The sequence below is a fragment of the Bos taurus genome, chromosome 1 (assembly GCF_002263795.3).
Source record: "Bos taurus isolate L1 Dominette 01449 registration number 42190680 breed Hereford chromosome 1, ARS-UCD2.0, whole genome shotgun sequence".
In the NCBI taxonomy this organism is placed as follows: Eukaryota; Metazoa; Chordata; class Mammalia; order Artiodactyla; family Bovidae; genus Bos; species Bos taurus.
In genome coordinates, this window is record NC_037328.1 from 119,089,995 (window position 1) to 119,104,500 (window position 14,506).

Here is a 14,506-nt window from a genome sequence, read left to right on the forward strand (position 1 = left end):
ATACAGCTAGTAGAATCATAGAATTTCAATGGCAGAAGGAACCTTAGATACACTCTAAATCTAGTTCATTCTGTTTGTTTTGCTGTAATAAGATACAGGGCCATATAAGTTAAATGTCTTGCCCAAAGTTATATAAAGGTTTATTTGTGACAGAGCTGTGACTGAAACCCAGGACTTCAAACTACAGCCCATATTTTTTCAACTGTAATAGAGCAGTGTAGTATCTCAAAGAATTAATATATTTTATGTACCTTTGGTATGCAACTCTTTTAGTTAAATGACTAGAAGTCTCTGAATTAAGTGCAGTTATTAATTGGTTTGTTTCACTATGTTTCTTGTTGCTGTTTATGGTAGCTTAAGACCGAGTTTGACAAATTGTTTGAAGATTTAAAAGAAGATGATAAAACTCAGGAAATGGAACCAGCTGAGGTACTGAGCCAGTATTTTATATCTAAAACTATTTGAAATTTTAAAATGTAGCATTAATATATACTTTTTTTTTTATCAGATAAACTGTTTTCCAGATTCTTTGTGGGGTTTATTATAAGAAAGGACTTACTATATTTCTGTTTATGGCATTTCTTATAGGCTATTGAAACACCATTGCTTCCACATCAAAAACAAGCTTTAGCTTGGATGGTTTCACGGGAAAACAGTGAAGAACTTCCGCCATTCTGGGAACAGCGAAGTGACTTATACTATAACACAATAACAAATTTTTCTGAAAAGGACCGACCAGAAAATGTTCATGGAGGAATTTTAGCTGATGATATGGGTTTGGTAATTACATTTTTTATTAAGTTAATAACATTTTATTTTTTAACTAAGATTTTTTTTAACTTTATTTATTTGACTTCACTGGTTCTTTATTGCTGCACACAGGCTTTCTCTTGTGGCAAGCAAGGGCTACTCTCCAGTTGAAGTGAGCAGGCTTCTCATTGTAGTGGCTTCTCTTGTAGTGGAACCCAGGCTCCAGAGCTCACGGGCTTCAGTAATTGCAGCACACAGGCTACGTAGTTGCAGCTTGTGGACTTCAGAGCACAGACTTAGTAGTGCTTAGCTAAGCCTGCTGCCTGTGCCATCTTTCTGGTCCAGGGACTGAACCTGTGTCCCCTGCATTTCCAGGCAGGCTCTTCTCCTCTGGGCATAAGGGAAGTTCAGTAACTTAAGATTTATATGAAGTAATCTTAAAGTAGATAGAGATGGGAATATATTGGTGCCAGTATGGGAATAGATATCACTATAAGTGTAGAATGTAGTTTTTCTTTTCACTTAAAATAATGCTGAATTTTTCTTCTTTTTCTTTCTTTTGGCTTGTTTGCCCAAGGTACAATTAAAATAATTGGCAGTAATGATATAAACATGTTTCTCAATTTCTTTTGAAATTTAAGATTGCTTATCTTTTATAGGTTTTATTAAAGGAAAGACATGATTTGTTACATCAGCAGTTTTTATACTTTTTGGTTTTGATAATAAATTTTTAATTTTAACTCATTACTTGCTAATAGAACTAGCATATTTTTCAGTGAAAAGTGCACTCCAAAACAAGAACAGTTTTGATGAGAAAACTGGCATTGTTTTACATTTTTGCAAGTCTCTTTAATGTGTAGCTTAATAGTTGATAGCTGATTTCTTATACCTGTTTTTTCATTCATTCTGTTGTTTTCATTGAGATATACAGAGAAGATTAGTCCTCACATAGATAAGTATTTGAAAGAGGTATACTTATGCAGTTTTTTTGGATAACTAGATCTTCTTTGCCAGAACATCAAAATTAAGCAAGTGTTAGTTTATTAAAGGGCCTCCCTGGTAGCTCAGCAGGTAAAGAATCCACGTGCAATGCAGGAGACCCCGGTTTGATTCTTGTGTCGGGAAGATCCACTGGAGAAGGGATAGGCTACCCACTCCAGTGTTACAGCTTGTGGGCTTCTGTCTAGTAGTGGTAGTTGTGGCATTATATATATGCCACAAGTGGTAGCTGTGGCATATGTATAATTTCTATATATATATGGGCTCTGTAGTTGTGGGGCATGGGCCTAGATCCCCCTGAGCATTTGGGATCTTAGTTCCTCAGCCAGGGCTCGAATCCACATCCACTGCATTGGAAAGTGGATTCTTAACCACCAGACCACCAGTGAAATCCCTATTAAAGGTTAATAGTTAGAATGTGGAACTTTTCTTTTTGGCTGTGCCATGTGACATGCAGGATCTTAGTTCCCCACCCAGGGATTGAACCTGTGCTCACTACACTGGGAGTGCAGAGTCTTAACCCCTAGACTGCCAGGGAAATTCCGATAATGTAAAAATTAAATATCATGTCAGTGAACTTTTTATAGTCTGTTCTGTTAAAATTCATTGGTGTAGCTTGAACATTGCGTGGATATTTTACCCATGCATGATTTTTTAACATTAGGTATTGCTCATTTGGAATATATTGGTTCACTGAGTTACACAGATCTGCCAAATGTTGATACATTTCACTATATAATATAAAAAATTTTATGTTCGTGGGTATTACTTCTGATCTTATTAGAAAGGCATTTACATTTGGGAAGCTTCTGTGCTTATGGTGTTGATACAAGTTTTCTAATATAAATTTTGCTTAAAAGCTCAAATTTTATCATTAACCACAAACATTGTCAGTTTTTTCCTTTGGAATTGATAGGCTCACTTTGTTCGTAGGCTCACTTTATTCATTTTTCAAGAAAATGTCTGCGCTCAATCATAAATAACTAGTTGTCAGTCATTCTTTCAAGTTAAAATGGTGATACTTGAAAATGATGATGTACGGTAATTAGCTGAGTTGCAATTCAGTCTCAAGTGATTTTTCTCTAGATAACATTCATGTTTTGGTATGGAAAAGAAGTATTTTGTGTTCTTCCCATCTTATTACAAGAATAGTTAAAAGATCCATACTTAAGAGGTGAGATTTGGTAAAATGAATGTGTACTGCTTTATCAAGAGCATTCTTCAAGTAAAACATTTTTTTTCTTTTTACTGTATGTGTTAGTTAGAAATACGTTGACTCCTGGTATAGTACAGTGTCAACTGCTTTGTTTTATGCTAAGGCGGCAGCAGCAGCTTTGCCCACCATTGCATTTTGTGGTATTACTACAAATATCCAACACAAAATTTGAGTAATATCAAAATATTTTTGACTGTACACACTCCTGAAAGAGTCCTAGGGGGAACTTCTAGGAGCTATGGACCACACTTTGAAAATGGCTGCTTTACACTGCTTCCAACTTGAAAGAGATTTATTTCTGTGTTGCTCACTATAAATTCAGCTAAATAGTGGAAAATAATGAAAATTTTTATATTTCTACTTTTAAAAAATACAAAAGAAGTATCTTGTCCTTTATGCTCTATTGGTAAGATGTAGCCTTTAACTTTTGAAATTAAATTAAGTTTAATAAAATAATGACCTTATGTTCATACTGGAATTACTAATCATTTTAAGTTAGCTTTGAATTATATGGCAGGCAAATAGTTGTGGTGTCATGATAAAGTTATTAGTTCAGGGTTAAATGTGAAATTTTAAATGGCAGTTCAATAAAATAACATTTCTCAAAGATGCTTATAGTGTTTTAGAGTAAATTATTTAATAACTCCCAGTAATACAGAATGGTAAGACATTTGCTAATGTAATCAGTGAAATAACTTCATTAATATGTACATTATTTAGCATAATAATCAGCACACTTCTTTGGCCCTGAATGCTGTTTGATATTTTCTTACTTTATTTAAAAATTGGTTTTGAAATGTTTTCTGGTCATCTGGGTTTCAGAATCTTACCTGTTTTCTTTGTAAAACATTTTATAGGGCAAAACTCTGACAGCCATTGCTGTGATTCTTACCAACTTCCATGATGGCAAGTCTCTTCCTGTTGAAAGAATTAAGAAAAATCAACTGAAGAAGGTAAAGTATTAGTGTTTTTTTTTCTAAACTCTCTGGTTTATTGTAAAACTTAAATTTTGTCATTAAAAAATTATTGGTAAAAAGTTGATAATACCCAGTTTTTAGAGGTATGATGAAATGGCCTTGTATATTGCTGATGAGAGTGAAAGTTGATACTACATTTGAAGTCAGTTTGTAATATGTATCAGAAGCATTAAAAGCATTTATAATCTTTGACTCAGTAATGCCATTTCAAAAAAACTGTCTGAAGAAGTTATCAGAAATGTATTTATTCCAAAGAGAAAAATACAGCTTTATTGCCACAGCATTATTTTAAACACAGAAAAGCAATACCTTTCAATAAGATGAGAATTAACTTATTATCCAACTATAAAATCCTATTTTTGAAGAATACTTTCATGGTCTTTTTTAGTTAAAAAAAAGAGGCCAGGTACATCTTCTATAGAATTTGAATCTTCATTTGTAAATACATATTTGTATATGTCTTAAGTGTAGTCACACATACTGTATGTGCCAAAATGTTAATAGTGATAATTCTGTCCTATTGATGAGCATATGGGTGACTATTCTTGATACTTAACTTATGTATGTTTTTATATATAGTGTGTATACACATAATATATTTATATTCAGAACCACTTCAGTATTCTTGCCTTGAGAACCCATGAACAGTATGAAAAGCCAAAAAGATAGGACACTGAAAGATGAACTCCCCAGGTCGGTAGGTGCCCAATATGCTACTGGATATCAGTGGAGAAATAACTCCAGAAAGAATGAAGAGATGGAGCCAAAGCAAAAACAAAACCTGTTTGTGGATGTGACTGGTGATAGAAGCAAGGTCTGTTGCTGTAAAGAGCAATATTGCATAGGAACCTGGAATGTTAGGTCCATGAACCAAGGCAAATTGGAAGTGGTCAAACAGGAGATGGCAAGAGTGAATGTCAACGTTCTAGGAATCAGCGAACTAAGATGGACTGGAATGGGTGAATTTAACTCAGATGACCATTATATCTACTACTGTGGGAAGGAATCCCTTAGAAGAAATGGAGTACCCTCAAAGTCAACAAAAGAGTCCGAAATGCAGTACTTGCTGCTGCTGCTAAGTTGCTTCAGTCGTGTCCGACTCTGTGCGACCCCATAGACGGCAGCCCACCAGGCCCCGCTGTCCCTGGGATTCTCCAGGCAAGAACACTGGAGTGGGTTGCCATTTCCTCCTCCAATGCATGAAAGTGAAAAGTGAAAGTGAAGTCGCTCAGTTGTGTCTGACTCTTAGCGACCCCATGGACTGCAGCCTACCAGGCTCCTCCGTCCATGGGATTTTCCAGGCAAGAGTACTGGAGTGGGGTGCCATTGCAGTGCTTGGATGCAATCTAAAAAACGACAGAATGATCTTGTTCGTTTCCAAGGCAAATATCACGGTAATCCAAGTCTATGCCCCAACCAGTAACGCTGAAGAAGCTGAAGCTGAATGGTTCTATGAAGACCTACAAGACCTTTTAGAACTAACACCCAAAAAAGATGTCCTTTTCATTATAGGAGACTGGAATGCAAAAGTAGGAAGTCAAGAAACACCTGGAATAACAGGCAGATTTGGCCTTGGAGTACAGAATGAAGCAGGGCAAAGGCTAATACATTCTGCTAAGAGAGCACACTGCCAACAACACAAGAGAAGACTCGACACATGGACATCACCAGATGGTCGACACCAATATCATATTGATTATATTCTTTGCAACCAAAGATGGAGAAGCTCTATACAGTCAGCAAAAACAAGACTGAGAGCTGACTGTGGCTCAGATCATGAACTCCTTATTGCCAAATTCAGACTAAAATTGAAGACAGTGGGGGAAAACCACTAGACCATTCAGGTATGGCCTAAATCAAATCCTTTATGATTATACAGGGGAAGTGAGAAATAGATTTAAGGGACTAGATCTGATAGACAGAGTGCCTGATGAACTATGGATGGAGGTTCATGACATTCTATAGGAGCAAGACCATCCCCAAGAAAAAGAAATGCAAAAAAAGCAAAATGGCTGTCTGAGGAGGCCTTACAAATAGCTGTGAAAAGAAGAGAAGTGAAAAGCAAAGGAAAAGAAAAGGAAAGATATACCCAGCTGAATGCAGAGTTTCAAAGAATACCAAGAAGAGATAAGAAAGCCTTCCTCTGCAATCAATGCAAAGAAATATAAGAAAACAATAGAATGGGAAAGACTAGAGATCTCTTCAAAAAAATTAGAGATACCAAGGGAACATTTCATGAAAGATGGGCTCAATAAAGGACAGAAATGGTATGGACCTAACAGAAGCAGAAGATATTAAGAAGAGATGGCAAGAATACACAGAAGAACTGTACAAAAAAGATCTTCACAACCCAGATAATCACAATGGTGTGATCACTCACCTAGAGCCAGACATCCTGGAACGTGAAGTCAAGTGATCCTTAGGAAACATCACTACAAACAAAGCTAGTGGAGGTGATGGAATTCCAGTTGAGCTAGTTCAAATTCTGAAATATGATGCTGTGAAAGTGCTGCACTCAGTATGCCAGCAAATTTGGAAAACTCAGCAGTGGCCACAGGACTGGAAAAGGTCAGTTTTCATTCCAATCCCAAAGAAGGGCAATGCCAAAGAATGCTCACACTACTGCACAATTTCACTCATCTCACACACTAGTAAAGTAATGCTTAAAATTCTGCAGGCCAGACTTCAGCAATACGTGAACTGTGAACTTGCAGATGTTCAAGCTGGTTTTAGAAAAGGCAGAGGAACCAGAGATAAAATTACCAACATCCGCTGAATCATTGAAAAAGCAAGAGTTCCAGAAAAACATCTATTTCTGCTTTATTGACTATGCCAAAGCCTTTGACTGTGGATCACAATAAACCGTGGAAAATTCTGAAAGAGATGGGAATACCAGACCACCTGACCTGCCTCTTGAGAAATCTGTATGCAGGTCAGGAAGCAACAGTTAGAACTGAACATGGAACAACAGACTGGTTCCAAATTGGAAAAGGAGTACGTCAAGGCTGTATATTGTCACCCTGTTTATTTAACTTATATGCAGAGTACATCATGCGAAATGCTGGGCTGAATGAAGCACAAGCTGGAATCAAGATTGCCAGGAGAAATATCAATAACCTCAGATATGCAGATGATAACAACTCTTATGGCAGAAAGTGAAGAACTAAAGAGCCTCTTGATGAAAGTGAAAGAGGAGAGTGAAAAAGTTGGCTTAAATCTCAACATTCAGAAAACTAAGATCATGGCATCCAGTCCTATCACTTCATAGCAAATCAGTGGGGAAACAGTGGAGACAGTGGCTGACTTTATTTTCTTGGGCTCCAAAATCACTGCAGATGGTGATTGCAGCTATGAAATTAAAAGACGCTTAACTTCTTGGAAAGAAAGTTATGACCAACCTAGGCAGCATATTAAAAAGCAGAGACATTACTTTGCCAACAAAGTTCCATCTAGTCAAGGCTATGGTTTTTCCAGTAGTCATGTATGGATATGAGAGTTGGACTGTGAAGAAAGCTGAGTGCTGAAGAATTGATGCTTTTGAAATGTGGTGTTGGAGAAGACTCTTGAGAGTCCCTTGGACTGCAAGAAGATCCCACCAGTCCTTATTAAAGGAGATCAGTCCTGGGTGTTCATTGGAAGGACTGATGTTGAAGCTGAAACTCCAATACTTTGGCCACCTGATGCAAAAAGCTGACTCATTTGAAAAGACCCTGATGCTGGGAAAGATTGAGGGCAGGAGAAGGGGACGACAGAGGATGAGATGGTTGGATGGCATCACCGACTCAATGGACATGAGTTTGGGTAAACCCTGGTAGTTGGTGTTGGACAGGGAGGCCTGGCGTGCTGCGGCCCATGGGGTTGCAAGAGTCGGAGACAACTGAGTGACTGAACTGAACTGAAGAATTAATAAATAATTAGTTTATAAAGCAAATAAGTGCTATTAGAATGAAATGGTTGTTCTTCATTCTCAGGTGAAAGCCCAAAAAACTTAAAATAGGTAATAATTTAAGTACAATGTATATGCAAAATATTTTTTCTTTTCGACTTTTCTATTGCTGCTGTTCTGATTTTTTAGCTTTCAAAGATGCTGCATATCAGTTTCCTACCGCTGTTTATTAATTTTCCATTTTCCTAATTTCTAAGCTTAGTTGCATTTCCTCTTTATACTTTTATTGGGAGTTTAACTATGGTAATAATATGTAAGATTCAGTCCCCTACCCTGAATATTCCAGTGCTTTTTACCTTTTATTCCCCCCCTACATTTTAGTTATTAAAACTGAAAAGTAGTACCTAAGACTACTTAGAACTTCATTGTTAATTACCTTTTTAACAGTAAGGCATTCTTTTTTCCCTTTACGATCAGCCATGCATTTAACGTGTTATGTGGTAGAAAGGCTTTAGGATATTTTGTTTGCTACATTAGTTGAAATTGAGACTAAGAATGTGATTTCCAGCAAGGCATTTACTGCAACAGAAATTTCATTATGTCAGATAGATTTGGATATTGCATACTTACAGAGTGAAATGTTAAATTCCATGAGATTGGAACATCGTATTTGATAGGTTAGACTTTATATGTACATTTTTTTGAACTTCATGAAGAAAAGGCTTGCTGAGCAAAGTCATTGAATGTGAAAAGAATAATGTAAAGGACATCCTTTATTTTATAGATAAATTTTTAAATTATTTCTGCATGCTATTTAATATAAGTGATTGTGCTGATTACTGAGGAAGACTGGGTGGGATGTCTTGACTAAAGGCATTTTTAACATCTGCTTCTTGGAGCTAATGCTTTTAAAAATTAATTATCTAATTTCTAGTCACATATTTCTAAATATGGTATATCTTGGATTTTTAATTTATTTAGACTCATACTATTGGAAGGGGATGGATTTTCTTTTCAGCCACATTTTTGGAAAAATGTAAACTCTAGTGGGGTTTTATAAAATGTTGAAAATTGTCTTTTAAAAAATAAAATAAAATCTTTTATTGGCCTTAATTCTAGGTAAAAATTACATTGTACTCCTGCTGTCCAATCTTGAACCCACTCTGAGGTTTTGATTCAAAATAATGATCTTCCTTTCACAATATACCTACCTTTCTTTTTAAACTGAAATAATTCATTTAATTAAACCCAATTTTATTTGTCATTCCTTCATACAGAATCAAGTCTAGAATTAAGATTGGAGGAACCCTGCTCTAGTAGACTCAGTTGAAAATACTTTCATAGAGAAGAATAAAAGCTTGCTTTTATAGAAGTTCTTGTGCTCACATAGATGCATTTTTGAAACAAAGAAACAGGAAGGGAAGAGAACAGAGAGTTGGCAGGAAAATCCCTGATAGAGCAAGGGAGGAGGTACTCTGATACCTGACTATTGGATCTACCCACTCTAGGAATTACAGAGAAAATAAGGATGTCAATGGTAGCTTAGCTTCATTATAGATCTATTAACTATTGAGAAGGGACTCTTGGTTTGAAAGTTTCTGGTGTTAGAATTCCTTTTAATTTTGAAGTAAATTTCATTCGTGACTGTTTCTCACAGTAATATGCCATTTATAATTGAAGTTTGCTCTTTTGTTATTTCTTTTGAAAAGATTGAGACAGACTAGTTTTCTTTTTTTAGATCCCTGTTAAAAATTTTTTTCAATTTGTACATTTTTCCTCTTAATGTACCTCCTTACATTGCTCCAGAATAGGGTAGCCATTTTAGTAGTCTTTATTGTGTAAAGTAAAGCAGTGTAAAATAGGATATATTTCTAAGTTTACTTAAAACTGATAGCAGTACTATGTAAGAAATATGCCTTTTCATCTAGGAATGTAATGTTTACGATGAATCTATGGAACTTGGAGGAAACAATACCAGTGAAAAGGCAGCTGGACTAATCAAAGGTAAACCTTAATTTTGGACATGACCCCATAGATTTTTCCAGTTTAATGATGTAATTCCACCTCTGGCTTTAGATACTTTTTTCTAAAGAATCTCATGGAAACTAGTAGTCAAGAAAAATTTCATGAAGGAGGCCATGATGAAATTGTGTGGTAGCACATTAAAGAACCTGAGGAAGAACATTTTTGGTTGAGAAAAAAAGCCCCAGGAAAGGGCAGCTAAAAGCAAAACAAAACAGAGTATCTTGCTATGGGACCTCAGAATAATTTGTGCTATTTATAATATAAATAAATAACTGTATATGAATAAATAGGCATGAATAGCAGCAGATTAAGATAGATAGATTAGAGCCAAATTAGAGGAGAAATGAAAAGGGATGCAGTTATAATAGGTTGCATTTAGCAGTTAGTGACTTTCATAAAATTAATTTCTGAAGATTGGTTAGAGTAGAGCAAGACTGAAATATTTTAAAAGAAGACTAGTAGATGAAGAAAGAAATAACATCTGTGTTCTGTTACGAATTTTGCCATGTTTAAGACAGGGGCAAAATGGAGAGAGGCAGAATTGAGGGCTTCGTTGTGGCGGCAGGGTTTAGGAAAAAATTTTGTATGTAATGGAAAGAATAATTTGTTGGCCTTTATGAGGAAATGTGATCAAGAAAATAGGTAGATGAGTTAGCATTAGAAGGAAAGGAAGTAATGCTGAGGAAAAATATAGTTAATTGAGAGAATTAAAAAATTTAAAAAAAGGAACATTGATTATAGAAGATGACATCTGATTTTCTTTACAAAGTGAAGTAGGTCATCTGCTGGGAGTAAAAGGAGTTTAAAATCTGGGCAGAGGATCCAGTGTATGATAGTAGTGGGTAGGGAGGCGCTGTGATAGGTAGAATAGTTGCTAAGTGATGCAAGGTTGACAACTGAGATTGGGAAGTGTACATTTATTATCCCACTTGTTTGTTGTCCATTTTTTTCTGCAGCAGCTCTCAGCTGCCTTGGTATAGCAGGAAATACAGTCAGTGTGGGGACTGACTGGATGGCTTTAGGGGAAACGACTAGGTTACAAAAAAGTTGAAGTTACTTTTGTGAGAAAATACTAGATTAGGAAATTGTAGCTATTGAGTTATAAAACCAGTGTTTTAAGAAAGATGCTTCTTGTCTGAGACAGTTTACTAATACTCTTTATCCTTTTCTTTGAAATGGAAGGATCTAGATGTAGTGGAGAACCCAGTATTTCAGATGTCAAGACACAGAATAAATATCCCAAGTCAGAATTCTCTAGCTCCCGCTCCAAAAGGTAAACTTTTATGGTTTGATTTTATGTAATATGTTTAAACTCTTTCTCTATTTTCTTACATATACAAGAAAGATATGACCATTATCTCCACAGCATAGTTCTTTCAAATACATTCTTTAATTTGAAACTGCTAAAATCATTGTGACTTAGGGAGGTAGACTGTTCTTATTTTATAGGTTAAAAGTAACATTAATATATAAAAGAAGTAATTGGTAATTTTTAATATCACTATCTTTCTATTATTTTCCTATTTGTTTCACATAGGAACTGAGATCTCTTGGGTTTTTTGTTTTCAATTGAGACTTTAGAAGAGTTTTCTTTGTGAATTTAAGGAGTTGAGAACTGATGTATATTTATTGGACGACTTGACAAAAGCATTGTTTGCTTATCTGAGTTGTTTCTCAATTCACCTTTAGTAGAAATAAAACATGATAAAGTTATTTATGGACAGTATTATATTCATGTAGACTGGAAGGAGAATTTGAATAAAACCCATAATGCCCCTCTGATTTCCCCTTGAATTGTTAAGTTTATAAATTTTATTTATTCTCTGAGGTAGATCTAAATACTTGGCTTTTGTGTTTTGTTGTTCACTATCAATACCTGCAGGTATGACCCCAAATCTTAGTCCCTCTTAGCTATTCTATTTGAAATAGAGATTTCAAATCTGGGGCTTTGTTAATTGTTCTGTCTTTAATACCTGTCTGAACTGAGTATAAAACCAGGACTCATCAGTTTCCCTTTTATCTAGATCTCAAATCTATATAACTCTGAACTGACCATGAGTCTGGGTAACAGAGCACTATCAGCTGGACAAGATTAGGTTCAAGGGTGCGGAAATAATGACATGGGAAAAACAACAACCAACACACAAACTATTAATTAAACTATTAATTAAAAAGTAGATATATACTTAGTGTATGGCAGGTACTATTTTAGAGGCTTTACATGTGGTAACACATTTTATCGTACAGAGTGAATTGTATCTTTATTCCTATTTTCCGAGTGAGGAAACTGAAACTTAGAAGAATATTAGCCAAAAGTCACATAGCAAATAAATGGTGGAATGGAGATTTGAATCTAGGCAGTCTCATTCCACAGTCTGTTGTTTCTAGGCACTTAAACATAGTACTGAACTACTTCTACACGGAATTTATAAAAGTTTCCATTATGAAAGAATTATATTTTTGCCTCTTAGCTGCTTACTTTGTATTGGAGGGTTCTCTTTGATAATCAGAATCACTTCTTTTTTGTTCTAGTTTTATACAAGTATTTTAATTGAATTACCAAATACTGAATTATTAAGTGTTGAAGAGATTAGTATTCTAGAAGGTTTACTTTCTCAAATTTATTTTAATAATCATGATACTGTATTTTGTACAGTTAAATGCATCTGGCTGTGAAAACAAAATGCTTTTAGCAAATTTGGCTTTCATTTGTCAAATAAAAATTTTTTTCCCTTGAAATTTTCTCAAAAAATAAACCAGGGTAAGAAAAAAGCATTTGTATTAAATTTATTAAGCATAGATTTTGCATCCCATTTTATTTTGGGTTGATTAAAAAATTGTGTATACTTAATTTTAGGAGAAAACCTGCTGCTGTACAGTACACTGAAAGTAGTGATTCAGAGGAAGTTGAACCAAGTGAATTGCCGCAGAAAATGAAAGGTAATATGAAATGAGTTTGATTTGATAACGTGTCCTATATTTTAATTTCCTAGTGTGACCATGTTATATTTGGTTTTATTTTTAGGCAAACTGAAAAGAACACAATCAGAGACTAAAATCAGAGTAAAAGGTATGTATATACATATCAATATCCACTATCTATACTTAAAGATTATTAAAGTAATCACTGATTTGTATCTCATTGATTTGTATCTATCAAGCTTGGAATTCTTTAGTAATAGTTCTTAAACTTGACTACTTTTTACATTTAAACTATTTATGGAGCTTACCAAGGGTGTTAAATGAATGAAGCAAATTGAAAGAATAGTTTCAAATTAAAATCTAAGAGAAAATATTTAAACCGACTTTAGACAAAATGAAAATCTTTCTGCTACTTATAAAATGACTTCAATAAAACCTGTTTTGTATATGTATAAATTGTAGTTACAGAAGTAGGGTGAGACTGCCTTTTCGTCAATATAGCTTAGCTATTATATTTAGCATTATACAAATTTATAAATGTTGAGTATCTTTACTTTTTCCTGTGTCTTTAAAACATAATTTACTTTGTTTATCTCCTAATCTAATTGTATCATATTCCTAGGTTAAGAAATTGTGTTGCATTTGGATAATAACTTATCACCATTTGACTGATCTGAAAATTTGGCAGCATCTTCATTAAACGTTAAACACCTGTTTCATTGAACATATTCTCCTTCCACCTAGGAGCTGAATCACTTTGCATTTGACTGCTTCTACTTTCACATTTCTTCCTTAGGAGAAGCTTCAATTTATCATGAATGACTGTTTCTTCTCTGAGCTAGAAAGATGCTTAGTGTCAAAAGAGGCAGTTTTGGTTACTAGAAATTATTTTATATTTATTAAATAATACAAACTCTTGAAGTGTGTAAGTGGTATTATGTTTCCTATCCTTAGAAAGTTATCTGTACTTAAGTACAGGAGAGAATTAGTTTTCAAATATCTTAATGATTCTGTGGTTTGTACTTTAGCAGGATCTTCTAAGGTTCAAGAGGATGCAGAATTTGCATGTGCACTTACTTCATCTACCCCTGTAACAAAAAAGAAAATGTTGAAAAGGGGTAAGTAAATCTGCTTTTGTTTGGTTTATTTTTTCTGTTTCTCAAATAAAAAAATTTTAAATGACAAAAGTATAAAACCATATTATAAGAAAAAAGTAGAGAAAAAAAGATAATCTCATTTTTAAAAGTACAATTTTATGTATTTTCCTATTCTGTTTGTTTTAGTTAGGCTAAAAATATGATGGGCAGAGGTCTCTTAACTCATCTGAGTAGCAGAGATACTGTTTCCAGTAAAGGCACAGAGCAATTTATGGCTGTTTTAAAACTTAATTTGGATTAATTAGAATTGTAAATATTTATTATTGGTATGAGAAGAATTTGTTTTTCAATTAAAAATGTGAGTGATATTTATTACTACTTTATAATTTGTAATTCGTAAGAAAAAAGAGTCTAAATATTTGAAATGGAAAGAGATTGGACTGTGGTTAAGGAGATCTAACAAATTATTTTATCTCTGTACCTTAGTATCTTCCATTTTACATATTGAAGATGCAGCAGACAAGTCTATTTTCATGGGGCTTATGTCTAATGATGAGGTGGAAACATAAACATGTAAACATAATTTAAAATGTTTTTAATTTATTTTTTACTTAAGTGTAGTTGCTTTACAGTA

The 14,506-nt window shown here is 34.4% G+C and overlaps 1 protein-coding gene across 3 annotated transcripts in view; it reads left to right on the forward strand.

The window, feature by feature from the left end:
• HLTF (helicase like transcription factor) overlaps window positions 1–14,506 on the forward strand; it is a 63,441-nt gene that overhangs the window by 15,785 nt on the left and 33,150 nt on the right. The window contains exons 6-14 of one of the 3 annotated variants that reach the window (NM_001192286.1): window positions 355–429; window positions 589–780; window positions 3,823–3,918; window positions 9,757–9,832; window positions 10,994–10,996; window positions 11,036–11,126; window positions 12,714–12,793; window positions 12,879–12,923; window positions 13,804–13,893. In NM_001192286.1, coding sequence (NP_001179215.1) covers window positions 355–429; window positions 589–780; window positions 3,823–3,918; window positions 9,757–9,832; window positions 10,994–10,996; window positions 11,036–11,126; window positions 12,714–12,793; window positions 12,879–12,923; window positions 13,804–13,893 — 748 coding nt within the window. Of the gene's footprint in view, window positions 1–354; window positions 430–588; window positions 781–3,822; window positions 3,919–9,756; window positions 9,833–10,993; window positions 10,997–11,035; window positions 11,127–12,710; window positions 12,794–12,878; window positions 12,924–13,803; window positions 13,894–14,506 lie in introns of all 3 variants that reach the window. The other 2 variants (XM_005201817.5, XM_010801497.4) reach the window with 2 other exon arrangements.